We start from the raw sequence: 17,947 nt of genomic DNA, 5'->3' as shown, positions 1-17,947 counted from the left end.
CTGTTCTTGCTAAATTCCACCACTTTCACTTTAGTGTTAGCTTTGAATACTTAACTCTAGAGTCCGGTGTTATTCTAATTTAATTCCTGGCCTGACCCTGAAAACTCTTAGCAAACTGAAGAGACCATGCTTGAAAACATGAGGGATCATCATCGAGCTGTCCCTAATGTTTGGGCTGGCTTTTGGGAACCTATTGCTCATACTTGTTGCCTTGCTTTAATAAAAGGGGAGGAGCTTAGTCCCACCTCAACTTGACATGCCATGCTTTGTTGATACCCATGCTTGGCCTGACCCTTTCTGAACAGAAACAGAGGAGGAGTGGAGGGGGGAGAGGGGAGGTGGGGGAGGGCATGGCAGGAGCAGAGGGAGGAGAAACTGCAGTTGGGATGTAAAATAAATAAATAAATAAATAGATAAATAAATAAATTTAATTAATTTAAAGAGGGATCATCATCACCATAAGCTTGAACAACCCTTTACCAACATTCCTCCGGTTTATTGCAAATAATTCTTAAGTTCTTTAGTGCTCTCATCATGAACCAACCCTCTAGCAGCTTTAAGCAACAACCAATCTACTTTCATTAATCCTGAATTTCTTATTAGTGGAATGATATAATGAAAGATTTTTCTACTTACTGGTTTTAAGGCTCATCCATGTTGTAGCATGTATCAACACTAGATTCCTTTTTATGGCCAAATAACATGTGGGTTGTTTCCAGTTCTCAGCTACTATAAGTAATGCTGCTACGAATAAGCATGTACAAGTCTTCATGTACATATATTTTTCCCTTGACTAGATAGGAGTTATTGGATGGTATAGTAATTTTTGCAGAACTGCCAGGCTGATTTCCAAAGCAGTTACAGCATTTTACATCACAACAAGCAGAGTATAAAGATTCCAATTTATTTATTTATAACCTCACTAAAATTATATATTATCTTTTTTATTTTAACCACTCAAAAAGAGTGTGAAGATTTTTCTAGGGATTTTTATTTCCATTTTCCAGATGACTTAAGGGTATTGTTATGTGCTAAGTGGCATTTTCTTTGATTGCTATTGTTTCTGAAATATGGATCAAATTCATAAATTTTATCTTGTCATAAAGGTATTCCCCAAAACTTACCAGTCAGATCTGTACAGACTGATATACTATAGAATAAAATATTATACTTATACATATCTGCCAATAAGCACTTAAGATGAAAAGGGGAAAAAAGCAAAACCAGAAAGGATTTCCACAATGGCAAAAAGGCAGACTAAATTTTTTGTTCCACTATTCCTGCCAAGAAAAACTGACAACTGATCAATTATGTTTTCAAAGACATTAGAAACTGACCAAAGCAATGCAATTTTCTGGAGTTTAAAATATTAGAAAAAAGAAAGTTCCCTAGGGGAAATTCTGAAACTGTTTTTTATTCCCATAAAATACTATTCAAGTGAAAATGGATATTAAGAGATTAAGAACTGGAATGAAACTTTTAGCAGTCTCTCAAACCTGTTAGGTATGTGCGTAAATATTGACATTCAGCCTCAAAATGGCCTTTATATATATCACAAGGTTTCTGACGCAACACAAAGACACTAGGTTTAAATGTGACTGAAAAATAGACTGAGCCCTCACAAAGACTGAAGTACAGATTTCAATTAACCGAGGTTGTGATCCAATCAGGTTGATTTGGTAGTTCAAGGCCTTGACATGAACAAAGGAAATTAACTTATCCAGAGCTTCAACCCATCTCTACTCCTGTAACACATATCTGGGGTAAATTAAATCTAACATGGCATGTAAACAACAAAGTCAAAAATTACTAACATGCAACTATCAATGAATTATAAAAACAAACCTAGAAGAAATGCAGTTTTAGTATTATTTAATAGAGCATTAAAGCCATAATTAACATGCTTGTGAAATTATATGGTAAGATATTATTTTATCAGACTGTTTTAAAAATTCAAATGAAAATGTGAGAACTGTACTACAGTTAAAATTATGGACTCGGGCTGGCAATATGGCTTAATGAATAAAGGCACTTGCTGCCAACCCTGACAATGAATTCAATACCTGGAACCCATGTGGTGGGAGGAGAGAGAAGACTCATACAATCTCCTGACTTTCACACATGCACTACAGTACACATATACACACTACATAAATAATAAATGTAATAAAAATTAAGCAATAAATGGGTAGATCTAATAGCAGATTAGACAGTCATAAATACAATTTATATTAATTAGAAGGAATGTTAGAGGTAAGTACTCAAATGAAAAAAATCAATGAGCATGTAAACAGAGAAAAGAAGGTCGGGGAATAGAGATGGGCAGGAAGTAAGAGGGGAGAAGAAGGTGAGGGGGGGGAGGAAGGAGGACAATATTTGAATCAATAAAAACTGAACATTTCCTAAATTGCTAAAATATCAAATCTGACTCGGGAAATATTATAGGATAAACACAAAAAGTAAAAATATGCATATCATGTTAAAATGGCTGAACATCAAAGCTAAAGAGAAAGTTTGAAAATTAGTCAAAACTAAGCAAAAATAAAATCACCCATCTGAACAGAAATGAAAATGGAAGCCAGAAGAGAAAGGAATGACTATATCTAAGTGCCAAGCAAATAACTTCTGACACAGGCATCCATATCCAAAGATGAAGGTAAGAGAAAGATACCTTATGAGAAAACAAAAACAAGGAGAGGGAATGTGTCACCTGCAGATCTCTTATAAAGGAGACACCAACGATAGTATTTCAGGTTCATAGATAATGATCCCACAGGAAAAAATTGAGATGCAAGACTGTATGAACAGGACCAGAAGGCTAACTACAACCCAATTTAAAAACATTAGTTCCTTTATTTTTTGAGATCATAATATGATTACATCATTTCCCCCTTTCCTTTTTCCCTCAAAACATCCCTACATGCCTCATTGATCTCTTTCAAATTCATGGCCTCTCTTTTTCATTAATAGCTATTGCATGTAGATGTATATATATATATATATTCCTAAATATAACCTGCTCGGTCTGTACAATGTTACTCATATGTATGTTTCCAGAGCTGACCAATTGGTGTGCTCTCCCTGGGGAAGAATATTTCTCCCTCTCTCAGAATGCCTTAATTACCTGTAGTTCTTTGTGTTTATTTTATTTTTATGGATATGTGTGAAGGCCGGGTACCTGCAGGTCAGAAGAGGGTATTGGACCCATTTGGACTGGAGTTACATGTGGTTGTGAATTGTTATATGGTGCTGGGACCCAAAGTTTGGTCTTCTCCAAAAGCATCAAATCACTAAGATGTCTCTCCAGTTATAAAATCCAAATTTAAAAACGTGAAAAAGACTTAAGTCACTTCACACACACATAACCATCACAATGGTAACTAAAATGTGAAAATGAAATCAAATTCATTAGTCATTAGGAAATGAGAATTCAAACTGTCAGATTATTACACTAAATTACCCAAAGAAAAATAAAATCATGACCTTTACAGAAAAAGACCTGTCATTATTATGTTAAGCCAAGTAATGTAGACTCCAAAAGGCAAATACTCGGTGATAACTCTCATATGTGTATGTAACAATAAATGTTCATTAAACTGAAGTTTTACAGACAAAAAATATTAATTCATTGCCATTATAAAGTGCCACAGAGTTATTTTCTAAGGCCTCTATCCTGGCAGATGTCAAATAGAAAATAAACACAAAAGTAAGTCTATTTATATCCTGTAGCAAAACTTGTTTTACAGCTATAACCAGTAACAGTAGACATTCTAGTCTGTCAAAATCTTCAACGACAAAGATATTACTTTTACCATTTTTGTTCCTACTCATAAGCTACTTTTAGCAGATCCTTACTCAGAATTGAGGACTTTTCCTGAAATACAAACTTATTTTATTGTGTTGTCAGACTGCCAGAACAACTATTTTGGCCCATTAGTTTACAACCCACACGATGTCAACATAGCTGTATACTCCACACTCCCTGGAAATCTTGAATCATTTTGCTCTTTTCCTCCCAGACATACTTCAGTTTCTTGCCTAAGGACTCCCATAAGGTTGCCTCCTGGTAACCTTTTTGTGCAAAAAAGTACTGTGCTTATTTCAAGCCAGAGGCTTATCGTGAGAATTTTACAGGTGCTAATCACTTAATTCTATCAATGCTAAAGTATAAATATAAAGTAGATAGTGTTATTATCCTCATATACTGATGTTCAATAGTCTTCCTGGCACTGTTCAGCTCGGTGGACAGTGCTGGCTTTGAAACCTGAGCATTCTTGTTCTAGAAGCTTGATCTTAATCAGCAGGCTTTTCTACCTAAACAAACCTAACAGGGTCTATTTCTCAGTTTCTCCTTTTTAATCTTTATAATCAATGATAGACAAGAGTCTGTTATCCTTACAACTATGCAGCACTGGGACCAGAGAATCTTCCCTGACTCTTTTGTCAAGTTGATCACACTTCCTTGCTCCCACTGAGCCCACATTTCCACCTGTTTTCTACTATATGAGTATTTTGAAATTACACTGCCTATGCCCAGAAAATGAATAAGCCTTACGTCACTAAGCTAGTTTCTAGGAATCACCTCCCAAGACACCAGCAATGCCCAGAAAAAGGTAGGGCAGGGGCACACTCCTCTATCTGCTCTACCAACTTGTCTCCCTCCTTCCTTATCATCCTGTCTCAGGCAGAGAGAAGCATCAGTGAGTTGAGCTGAACAAGAAAACTCTTTGGCTTTGATGGTGAGATGAAGGAAGGAAGTCCCTGCACTCCTGTGTGGGGACCTCTACTGTGCTGTCTTACAGCCATACAGAACTAATGCAGAGGTTCTCCATTCAGTTGCATATCCACAGCTAGGTCAAGGCATGGCAAACTCTCATAAATGCAGTTTCCATGTTCAGTGAACTTTGTAAACAATCAGCTATGGCCATTGGATCCCCTGTGGCTAAAGTAAGCTATTGTATTTTCTCTCTTTTCTAACAGACACACTCGAACATCTATTAACCATTTCAGTGCCCGTATTTCTCAGTAAATACCCCCTCCTTATCCTTCTTTGTTTTCAAATGCATTATTCTCTGATCACTATGATAAAAAAAAGGTGGGGGTAGTAAGTGAAAGTTTCAATAACAGCCTTCAATGAGCTCTTATTTTATCATTCTACCAATACTCTATTTTTAGATAAAAAGACATATGTTAAATTGATATACCTGATAGACTAAAAGTGGAAAAGGGCAAAAAAATCTCGTATTCTTCACTGATCTTTGGCATATAGTGTATTAAAAATCTTAGTATGGCTATAATAAAATACCTGAAATAATCAGCTTCAAAAGATAAAAAAGCTTCATTTTGGAGCCTGTGACCACAGGCTGGGGAATGTATGGTGAAAGGGACAACTTTCCTAATGGCAATCAGAAAGCAAAGAGAGAAGAAGGATCAAGGATCCACTATCTCATTCAAGGGAATGCCCCACGATGTAAATTGGGAAACTGGGTGTAGTAGAATGTAACTTCCCCAATAATTCCACAGGTTGGCAACCAAGCCTTAAACACAATGTCTAAACTAGTTGTAGGTATCCAATAATTATTTATTGAATAAGTTAGTAACAAGGATTGTTATTAAGCCAATAAACTTTATAGGTGAAGCAATATTAATATTTTTCATTTACTAGTCCATCATCAATGTATGGATGTATACACACAAACATTTCCTCTAGCAAATGCTGATACTTGATCCTGGTCTACATGCACAACAAGATACAGAAAAATGTTCTTAGAAGCAGATAGTAGCTCCATCGAAAGTACAAACCAAAGGAAACTAATTCCCATAGATCCTAAAGGCATGAAATTATTGTCCTAATTTTCTATAACATAATGAATACCATGTGTCTTTGTACTAACCCTGGTGTAAGATTGTTGAAATTATGTTTCTTTTTTTTCTGGAGAAGATTCAATTCCATTCTGTTCACTGAGTTTAAATCTTGTTAGGTCTCTTGACATACAATTAGAAATACCAGAAATAGCTTTCAATGTATAGTAAGCAGTAAAAGCTACTTATGTATGGAAATATATGGATTGAATCTTTAAACCTTTTTTCTTAGTCTTCCACATAAAGATTAACTGAAGAACCAGCCTTAATAAGGAAAGGCCACTAACATCAATGATCATTGTCCATACTAAAACATCAATGTGAGGACTGCCCTAGATTTCATTCTCAACATTGCAAAAATGTATTGCTATGCAATTCATTTGAACTCTTTATGAATATCTAGCCATTAGTCAACTTTTCACTTTCTCACTTAGCACACAGAGTGACTGAAGAAAACAGGAAAGACTGAGAAGTAAAAAATGTAAATTCAATTCACCTTCAAAGAAAAATTTATATATATATATATATATATATATATTCATTATCAAGCAAGGTACTATTAGACATGTTCTCTAGGCATTAAAAAGATGGAGTAATGTGGAAGAGGTGTGTTAGTATGAATAGTTTTTTTCCTCAAACTAAAGTTCATATATGAGGCCAGTGATTCTAACACAACATTATTTAAAAGTTATAATAAAAGTTATTTCCTTGAAAAAACCAACAAAATTGATAAATGCTTATCTAGATTGATCAGTAAAGGCAAAACCATAAATGCTCATTATAAGGAAGTATCATATCATTATGGTCATGAAAATCTTGCATGTATAAGGTTTGTATTAGTGATTTTTCTATTGATGTGATACAACACCATGGGAAAGGTAACTTACAGAAGAAAAAGGTTTTTGACTTACTATTTCTGAGGGATAAACGACCATTAGGGAGGAAGAATTGTAGGAGCCAGAGGGGTCAAGGACACGAGAACACGGCCCACAGAATCAACTAAGCAGGGCTCAGAGGGTCTCACAGAGATTGAACTGGCAACTATGGAGCCTGCATGGGTTTGTGCTAGGCCTTCTACATACATGCTTTGGTTGTTTAGCTTTGGGTTTTTGTTGGACTCCTTACAGGGGGAGTGAGGGTTTCTCTTACTCTCTCACCTGCTCTTGGGACCCTTTTCCTCCTACTGAGTTACCTCATGCAGCCTTGATACCAGGATTTATGCCTAGTCTTATTGCATCTTGTTATGCCGTGTTCTATTGATATCACTGAGAAGCCTGTACTTTTCTAAAGGGAAACAGAGCAGCATTGGTTCAGGGAAAGAGGGGAGGTGTTAGGGAGGACTGGGAGGAGAGGAGAGAGGGAAAGCTTTGGTTGGGATGTATTGTATGGGAGAAAAACAAAGAATAAGAAGTGGGAGAGTCCATCGTGGCAGATAAACATGACAGCAGCAAGCATGGGTGGCCAGAGCAGGAAGCTGAGTAATCACATCTTCAAATACAAGCATAAAGCAGAAAAAACATACTGGAAGTAGGGTGATGCTGTATAATCTCAAAGCCTGCTCCCAGTGATATACTTCCCCCAGCAATATTGCACTACCTAAACATCCCCAAATAGTGCTACCAACTGAGAACCAACATGTTGATGTTGTCAGAATCTCTCCCTTAATTTCCCCATCACCCTTGTAGAAATTATGCTGATATGTGCAGCTTGCAGATTACATGTTTATAATATTAGTGTGGCAACACAACTAATTGGTAGAAAAGTATGCTATCTCAGACTAAGCTATTGATCTTAAATCCAAATGATTTTAGCAAAGTAACAGCTGAGGTTCTGAAGAGTAGCCAGCTTGACATGCAAGCATGCCTCCTGAATTTGCCATTACTATTGCACCAAATCAAGAAATCTCTAAGCAAGAATGAGAACCCTGTACTCTTTATCTAGGCCTCTACAACTCCCAAGTAGCCAATTCAAAGTCCCAGACATCTTGGCAACCTAACTTTCTCAATAACTGACTATATATTTTAATAGAAATTCAATTCTGAGACTCTTTGGGCCAGAAAAAAAGAAAAAACCATAGGGAAAAGAAACAGAAAAAAATAAGGTAAATGGAAAGAGAAAACAGAAAACATACATTGAAAATATTTAAATCAATTATCTACCTTAACCTTTGAGATTGTGTTAACTGTCAACCTGTAGAATCTAGAATCATGGGAAATGGGTATTTGGTCATGTCTGGGGTAGAGATTATCTTGATTTTATCAGTTGAGGTGGAAAGATACATACACTGTGAGTGGCACCATTCCCTGGCTAGAATGCAGGACTATATGGAGAAAGGGAGCAGAACTATAGCATGTAAGCATTCACTAATTGCTCTGTTTCTTGCCAGTTCTTTCAAGTTGTTGCTGTCTTGAGTTCCCTTCTGTGAAGGATTATACACTTGAACTGTGAGCCAGAATAAACCCTTTCTCCCTTAAGTTGCTTTTGTCAATGTTTTAGGAAATCCAGATAATTTTCTAAACTTCTAAGGAGATAGATGAGAAAAAGAATCAACATTTTTCTTTAAAAGAACCTGATGCCAAGGATGTCACACAAAACAAAGAGAAATGATGTGATAGTCATAGAGCAGAACAGAAGCCATCAAACTGTGTCCTATCTCAATATGACTCCAAGAGCTAAAATGGGATAAAGGCCAAAGACTTACAAAATCAGCATATATAGCACTTAGGTATCTGGTGTCTCTGCAATGCATTTCTAAATCCATTAGAGTGATAAATACTGAAATCATGACAAGGAAGGCTCACAAGTTACTCCCCCTCACAGAAAGAAAAAAGAAACATATATCTGCAGCAAACATGTCATGTATCAGTATTCCTTACTAGATTGGAACATTTCATCATCAATTATACTGCCTCAGTCCAAAAGAAAAGATGATGCCCAGTTATTTGCTGCCATCTCTGAATTCTGGGGTAACATATCTCCTGTGGTTGTCTGGGACCCTGCTGTTTGCCACCTCCTGGGCTATATGCTGTCAGGTCACTGATATAAACAGAGAATGCAACATACATTGAAGATTCAATAGTTTTCCCTCTAAAATATATTAATATAAATTTTTAAAACATTCTTGCAGAGTTTCCCTATGCCATTTGGCCCCAAATAAACACACAAAGACTTATATTAATTATGAAACTGGTAGGCAATGACTAGGGATTCTTATTGGCTAGCTCTGACTTAATTATTAACCCATTTCTATTAATCTAAGTATTTTCACATGATCTTATCTTACAGGAGAAGGGTCTGGACTCCTTTTGTGGCCTACATGGTGACTTTTTTGGCGGGCTCCTTCTGCCTACCTTTCTCAAAATTCTCCTCGTCTCCTAGTCCTCCCTATCTCTCTGCCTCTATTGGCCACAGTGTTTTATTCATCAACCAATAAGAGAAACATATATACAGAAGGACATCCCCCATCAAATTATACATTTGTTTCAGTCATTCTAGTCAACATTCCTCTACTGAACTGGCTATGTATGTCATTTCCCTCATGAATAGATAAATAGCACATACAGAAATGGCATTTTACCCTTTCTAAAAAAGTGTCTTTTAAACAGTTTGCAATACAGGAAAAGATGTCTATAGAATCATATAGAAGGCAGACCTTGTTGACAAGTACACATTATGCACAGTAAATACCCTGCCCAGGAATTTTCTTCTTGACTCATGTGGATGAATCTAGAATGCCAATAGGATACTATTATTTGCTAATTTTTACATGTCTTTGTGCTAATTTGTTTGGTCTCTATTGGTTTGGTATTGTTAGGAGGGATAGCTCTTCTTTTTTAGACAGAGTCTTACATAACCTATGCTAGCCTCAGACTCACTATGTGATTATGGACAATTAAATCCTTGGTCCTTCTGCCTCTACCTCCCAAGTGTTGGGATTACAGGCATATACCACCATGGATGGCTATTACATGATTTCCTATGACTGGTAGAAAGAGTTGAGGATTTGACTTTAGGATCTGTGCATTTTTCTAATTGTAGCCATACTTTACAGAAAATCTAGTCATTAGATAAAAGCCAACAAAGAATTTTGTTGTCAGTCTTTTTATTCATTGGTGGACTAGTTAATGCATTTAAATTTCAATCCATTAAAAGTTTCATGGCATTTGAGAGAACAACTATTTGAGATCTTGACTACATGCATTAACTAGTTCAGTGTGGTTTTTAAAGATAATTTCCAAGTAAGATAGACTACTGGGGATGGATTGATAAACATAACACCCACACTACAGAGTGGTTATATCTTTGGATTTATAAATGAATACGATTTCGGCCACATTATGTAAGTGGATAAGGAAAGTAAGTGATCCCCTATATAAGACCTGTGCAAGAATAGGGTATCAACATTTCTTCATGGAGGGGGCAAGAGGCTCCTGCCCTCGATAAGGGCTTATAGGCAGTTAACAGGCAGTTGAGCAAGATGAAAGAAGGATCCAGAAGCTAAGCAATATAACTACAGAAGGCAGCTTCACGAGCTCCTCTCTCTCTCTCTGAGGAGATACTGGCAGTTAACTGTTGCTGTGGAGGGGGAAGCATTAGGTGTGCCCATGAGACCTAAGTCTGATGAAAGGACAGAAATTCATAATTTTCCACCACTCTCCTCTTCTTCAGGAACCTTAAAGTCCTACCTGGGTGTCATAATAAATTTGGGCAGTCTCATTATTCATAAATTCTCTTTTGCCATATAAAGTGACATTCACAAATTCCAGAAGTCAGAACCAAGTATCTGTGGAGGAAACATTATTCAGCCTAACATATTTTTCATATAATAATCCTAGCCAAACAGCAAAAAATGAATCTCTGATCACAGTGAGGGTTTTCACCCTAACATGATCATGCCCTTGACAATTCGTTTTAAAACAAAAAAGTGCAAAATCTACATTTATAAATACAATAAGGTATTTTTTATACTTGTCTAAATATTTTCACTTTAATTAATAGAAGGGCATTTAAGGTAGCCCCTCCACTATTGCTTAGATCCTTATTTATACTCTTATACTACTTCATGGACTGCAATGTGATGATCTCACAGACTATACAGGGCTGTTAATCTGGCATGTTTAATCCATCTACTATAGTTCCTTTTATACTAAGTTAATTCAACTGTTATGCTGTCCTGGTACATACCCAAGAGGCCATGTTTTGGATTACAATAAGCCACAGTTATAAGGCAAATAGGACAGCTTTTAAAAGGCAGACAGCTATCTAACCAACCTAATACTATAGGCCGGAAAACTAAGCTGGCTAGGTACCAAAAAACATTCTTTGAGAGCAGAGCTCTGAATATTATGACTACTGTCACTGAAGGCCACTGAACTAGAAGAAACTCAGAACCTCTGGACACAGAGATGCTGCACTGCAAGGAAGGGAGGGAGGGACAAAGAATGCCTTCATCCTGTGATGAGGGGTGCTATCCAGCCACCTGAGGTTGCTGGGGAGAGGGGGGAGGAATGCAATAGGAATGAGCAGGGGAAGATGAGCTAAGTTCACAGAGTGCTCCAACGCCAATGGAAGGAAACTACTTGGGGTAGAATGGTACAAATGAGAGCAAGGAAGACTGGAAAAAAGGGTCTGTGGGAATCAAGAAAAATAAGCTATATTTGAAAATGTCATAATGAGCCAGGCGGTGGTGGCACACACCTTTAGTCCCAGCACTTGGGCAGGTGGATCTCTGTGAGTTTGAGACCAGCCTAGTCTACAAGAGCTAGTTCCAGGACAGAGTCCAAAGCCACAGAGAAACCCTGTCTTGAAAAACAAAAACAAAAAAAGAAAATACCATAATGAAACATAATACTTTCAAGTCAATTTAAAAACTAAAAAATAAATTGATGTTTTACAAGAGTTTTAAAAAAGAAAGAAAAGTATGCTTCATAGCTTTCCATGGAACCATGAATGTGTGTGGTAGAAATCTTGGGAGTGAGGTTTCAACATATACAAATATCATTGGGGATTATGTGGCAAGAAGCTGTCTTGGATTTTTGCAAGCACATTTTCCAGAGCTATAAGCACAATTATGGCACTTCATTCTGTAAATGCATCAAGGCCAAGTCATGTTTTTCTACTTCTAATAAGCCAGGTATAGGGAGTCACCAGGAAGAAGGAGCAAAGCAGACCAGAACCTGTCCAATGGACCCATCTCCATCTGCCTCTATCCTCAGCATAATACTTTCTTATGCCATCCCTTAGACAGCAGAGGGTGGTAGTCATAGCTAGTAGCTCCAATACTAGACATTCACCTGAGCACCAGGTACAGCTAGCCACTCTTTGGAAAGTACCCTGATCATGTGGGGACAGGAAAGGACACGAAAGAGGGGGGATTCTCATCTTTCAAGCTATACCTAAAGAAGTCACTGCCCAGCAGAAACATGAAATGTCTGAGATCACATGGAAAGAAAGTGATACACTGGGACCCAAAACTAAAGTCTTCTGATTCTTTTGTGAAAGCTGACTGGAGAGCCTCTGAGAAGTTCTGTCTGAAAGACCAGCATCAGCAGAGCAGGCCTGCCAGGACCCGATGAACAGTGAAAATTTCAAATGTGGACACTGACAGTCAGGGGCATAGATTGTTGGCACACTTGATTTGGGTCCCAGTGGTAAGCACAAGCAGCAGTTGAGAGTGTTAATAAGAAACAGCTGACCTGAACAAGGGGTTGCTCATGGACCCCAGACTGATAGCTGGGAAACCAGCATAGGACTGTTCCAGACCCCCTGAAGGAGGAAGTCAGTTTGGAAGTGTGGACAATCTATGGGGCCTCTGGTAGTGGATCAGTATTTGCCCCTAGTACACAAATGAATTTTGGGAGCCCATCCCACATAGAGGAATACTCTCTCAGCCTAGACACACGGGGGAGGGTCTAGGCCCTGCTTCAAATGATATGACAGACTTTGAAGATCCCCCATGGAAGGCCTCACTCTCCCTGGTGAGCAGAAAGGGAATGGAATAAGAGGTGGAGAGGGCAGGGAAGGAGGGGAGGGAGAAGGAACTGAGATTGACTTGTAAAACAAGCTTGTTTCTAATTTAAATTAAAAAAAGAATCCCATACCCAAGGGCAACACCTTTAATCCCAGCACTCGGGAGGCAGAGGCAGGAGGATCTCTGTGAGTTCGAGACCAGCCTGGTCTACAAGAGCTAGTTCCAGGACAGCCTCCAAAGCCACAGAGAAACCCTGTGTCAAAAAGCAACAACAACAAAAAAAGAATCCCATACCCTTTCTGTGAAACATCAGGGACAGAATTTATGCACAATACATAAAAACTCTTCAAATACAGGCTCAGCCTCTGATGGTGCTGCACTGCTTTATGAGATATACCACCACTAATAACCCATAGCCTCTCTCTGAGAATAGCACTGGCAACTATGTTCACAGCTGAAGATGTTTATAAATAAATTCATTAATGTTCTATTGAATTTCATGTTGCTCAGGTAATAGCATTTATATACTGTAGGGAGAAATCCTGTTTAGAGGTACTGCTGACCACGCCCACTAGGGCCTGGCCACAGGTATCACTAACCACGCCCACTTGGGTGTTGTCAGAGTGATGTAACAAGGCTTTAAGTAGTAGAGAGGTACGCCCACGGGCCCTTTTTCTGTCTTCCGCCTGGCTGAGCAGACTAGGAGGCATCTGGTGGGTCACTCCTGCTCCAGTGCAAACCTGGTCACTGGCTTCCTTGTGTGAGTACTATTCTTTAATAAACTACCAATCTAGTTCTGACTTCACTTTGTAAACCTCTTTAATACACTATTGTTATTTAGTTTACCAGTACATCCAAGACTGGTGACACATGACTTTAATCCCAGAACATAGGAGAGAGAGGCAGGCTGATCTCTGTTTGAGGCCAGCCTGTTCTACGTAGAAAGTTTCAGAGCAGCCAGGGCTATGCAGAGAGACCCTACCTCAAGAAAAAGGAAGAAAGAAAAAGAAAAGAATATAGAAGCATATATACATACATCTATTTCACACAGCATTTTAGTATTATACATGCTAATCCTTGTGTAAATCCTTTTAGAACAAGGCAAAAAAATTAAAAATATCTAAAGGAAAAGGCATACTATGTTTTCTATTTTGTGTATTTCCTTCTGGTTTTACCATTACTTCCCAGTGCTCTGTAAACACCCTTGAGACCCTTGAAGCTCATGCCAACAGTGTGCCACTTCCAATGGTCTCCCCTATTCTACTGCCGTCATCTTCTGACCTGAGATCTAACTTCCCAAGAAGCCTTTCCCACCACAGTCCATGTCTTCATCCACTCTTCTCCAGTTAGCAGCATTGCACTGGGAATCCGATGTGCCTGGGAGGCCGAAGACTTCCATGTGCTCCTAAGGCTGTCCATGTTCACAACATCCTGTCATGAAACAGGATGTATTCACTTAATAGGTGAGAAATTTCCTAATATGGGCATTTCTGCAATATGAGCAGCAGAGCTCAGTGCACACCAGTGACATCATAAAGTCTATGTTGTAACAAAGCTGTCTCCTGAGGAGCAAAGATAAATACTGGTAGTATTTATCTTTGACAGATAGCTTCTCTGCCCTCTACCTCAGCCAAATCCTCCCTCCAGGGCCACCTGTCTTCATACCTCACCAGGAGCCTGTCACCAGTACCTCTTACTTTCTCTCTCGACCACCTCCTGCCACCAAGACCACTGCCCACACAGTTCCCATTCGAAATTTCCCCTGGAAATCAAATCTCCCAGGCTGACCACAGCTCCAAACCCACCATGACTCTTCTGTGTGTTTCTCTAGCTCAAAATGAAGAACCAAAAGGAGTCAGAACCACTGGCTTCAGATGTTTTAATACATGTTTGGTTAATCTCCCCAGCAAGGATGACAGTGGAACTGGTTGAGGCTGAAGGGGTTGGTGGACCCTCTAGCCTCTAAGACCCATGCAGTATCAGTTGTCATCGGCTTCCAGTGTCTTAACCCCAGAGCTGGTGTCTTCTTTGAAGAGTTCATGGAGGTGCTCATTGTTGTGTACCACTCGAAACACGTGTTCTGGGGTGATCCTCTTCCTGCCGTTGGTATGGGCCTCCTCACCAGCCAACTCGAGAATGTTAGATGTCAGGTACTCGAGTACACCAGCGAGAAACACCGGTGCAGAAGAGCTAAGGCGTCGGGAATAGTTTCCCTCCCGCAGGAAGCGGTCTACCCGGCTGACGGGAAATTGAAGCTCAGCTCTTGCAGATCGGGATACGTTTCTTCTCCTCCTCCTCCTCCTTCTTCTTCTTCTTCGCTTTTTCCCAGCCATGGTGACTATTGGATGGATTGGGCTCCGCCTCGCCTCTCTTCTGGCCTGGGTCCCTCAAAATGACCAACCCTCTTAACTGCCCAAGTATTTATCTTTGCTCCTCAGGAGAGGGCTTTGTTACAACATAGACTTTATGATGTCACTGGTGTGCACTGAGCTCTGCTGCTCAGTGCAGAAATGCCCATATTAGGAAATTTCTCACCTATTAAGTGAATACAGCCTGTTTCATGTGTCTGTGTGTGCGTGTGTGTGTGTGTGTGTGTGTGTGTGTGTGTGTGTGTGTGTGTGTGTGTGTGTGTGTGTGTGTGTGTGTGTGTGCGCGTGTGTCCTGAACTTGACCTCTGGAATCATCCTTGATCATCATCCTTGATCATTCTTCTATCTTATTTACCGAGACAAGATCTCTCAGTCCAAGCCAGAGCTCACCAATAGTCTTATGAGCCACCTTGCTTGAGAGATCCTGCCTTAGTATTTCACAGCTTTACAGGCCAGCCACCAAGCCCACCTGGTTATATCCTCTTTTTATGGGAACATTTTCTATTTGATCTATGTGTCAATGGAAAACTTCTGCCCATGGAAAGCAACTCCAACTTATACATCAGACTTGGTTTTGCCTCAATTTACATAGTCACCTCAGTATTCCTAATCAACATTCCTGTTTCTATTTTTTGCTCTTCTTTGAACAGCTCATCACATTTGCCACTTAACATCTGCCAGATATTTACATGTTAAGTATTTCACAGGTGTCATATCTCTTTGAGGATTTGGATTTTACCATTTTAGATAATCTTACCCACCCATTTTGGAGCACATCCACACATATACTTAACCGATTCACTTCACAATAGATACTCTACAGCCATTTCAAGTTCAGTGACAGAAATATACTCCCATGCCTACCCTTTTCAGTACTTCATGTGAATCCCATACATCAACAGAACATTTTTCAAAGATTATTTTTACTATATATTAATTGTATAAATTAATAGGTTTTGTTGTGAGATTTCCATCCATACACACAAAGTACTTCTTTGATCATATTCTTTGAATTTTCTAACATTTATTTATTCGACAGCATGAATGTTATGGCATGCATGTGGGAGGGAGGGAATGACTTGCAGGAATTGGTTCTCTCTTTCTACTATGTGGTGGTCACTGGGTGTAGAGACAAGTGCTCTTAACAGTTCAGTCATCTCTCCAGCCCTGGTGCAATGTTCTTTTTGATTCTGTTTTTACTATTTTGTTTTCCTGATTTCTAGTTTAGTGTTGCTGTTTTATTTCCTATCCCTTTACAGTATATAAGTTATTCTCCATTGTTAACAACAGTAACTAACAATTTTCTGATTTTGCTTTATTTTCTATTAAAATAAAGTTTACATAACATAAAATTTACCATCTTAGCCAATTATAGAATTTGATGTCCACTTGCAATGTTATGAAACTATTAGCATCCCACCACGGTCACTGCCTATACTATTCCCATGGAAACTGCTTCCTAGAAATCAGATTGAAATGTCCTTACAGCTCTCATACCTCCAATCCTTTACAAAGTAGCCTTTGGGTATTATGAGAGCTGATGCCCCAGTCTGCTCTCAAACTCTTTTATAGACATGGATGATCTTGAGCTTCTGATACTCTTGGCTCTATCTCCCAAATGATGAATATAGGCATGTGTCACCACACCTGATTTATTCTGTGCTAGTGCAGGCATGTTAGGCAAGCAGTCTAGCAACTAAACCACATTCAAGACCCCCACCTCTTTTTGAGACAGGGTATCTGTCATACATAGCAGGCTGGCACCAAGAAACCTTAGACTTCTGATATTCCTGCCCCCAAGTGCTGTAATATAAGTGTGCACCACCACACTTGGCTTGTGTGGTTCTGGGGCTTCATGAATACTAAGTAAACATGTTACCAACTGAGCTATGATAAACTCCTAGCCCCTTTTGTGTTTTTTCTGTTCTTTTGTCTTTCTTCTTCTATGGTACCAAAAACCGAACTGAAGGCCATGTGCATGCTAGGTAAGCACTCTCTACTGACCCATATCCCTAACCCTAACATCCACTGAAAACAGACTTATCTCCCTTTACACACCCATTTAAATATTCCTTTTTATATCCCCATATCTTCTCTTTGTCTATCTTTTGAGGAAGTTTTAACATCTTTTTCTCTCATGATCTAAATGGAATCTTTAAATATGTTCATTTTATGAAAATTGTAAGTTTTAAATTTAAAAAAAAATGCCACAGAAACCTGCTCTTTGTCCAAAGAGCTTCCATGACTATAACTGTAGCAAGGGCCTAGAAACACTCCTGGCACCTCCTCTGCTTCCCCTTCATATGTAATTATCAGTCACTCCTTTCCCATATTTTTAATACTGTTCCAAGAATTCATTATGACTATTTTATTCCAACACATTATCACTGTCACCTCAGAAATTCTACTGGCCCACTTACTGTCCTTCCTATTACTTCTCTTACTGTCTTCCAATTCATTTCCCAGAGTAGTCATTTTCTAACACTAAATCTGCTTATGACACTGGATTGCTTGAAACTCATCAGTGACTTCCCACTGCATGTAGATTATCATTTTAAATCCTAAGACGCTCTATACTGCTTTTCCTTCATCTAGCTTCTCTGCCTCATTGGTCATTTTAAAATATAAGTCTATCTTCTGGAAAATTTTGACTCATTTCCAAGACTGATTAGAATCCACACAGTCTCCTTAACTTTTACTTTGCACAAGTTATCAGAAATAAAATAAATACATGATCAATCATTTA

General features: G+C 38.7%; 2 protein-coding genes across 2 annotated transcripts in view; both read right to left on the bottom strand.

Annotated features, from left to right (window-relative positions):
* The window catches only part of Xk (X-linked Kx blood group), a 35,592-nt gene that overhangs the window by 8,329 nt on the left and 9,316 nt on the right, over window positions 1-17,947 (bottom strand). The window lies entirely within an intron of this gene.
* Window positions 14,812-15,165, bottom strand: LOC103159401 (histone H2A-Bbd type 1). Its single transcript, XM_027433343.2, has one exon. The coding sequence runs from the start codon at window positions 15,163-15,165 to the stop codon at window positions 14,812-14,814; it is 354 nt and encodes a 117-aa protein (XP_027289144.1).

The sequence above is a fragment of the Cricetulus griseus genome, chromosome X, assembly GCF_003668045.3.
Source record: "Cricetulus griseus strain 17A/GY chromosome X, alternate assembly CriGri-PICRH-1.0, whole genome shotgun sequence".
NCBI classification, from domain to species: Eukaryota; Metazoa; Chordata; class Mammalia; order Rodentia; family Cricetidae; genus Cricetulus; species Cricetulus griseus.
The sequence above is the reverse complement of the archived record's forward strand: the minus strand, read 5'-3'. Positions and strand labels throughout refer to the sequence as shown.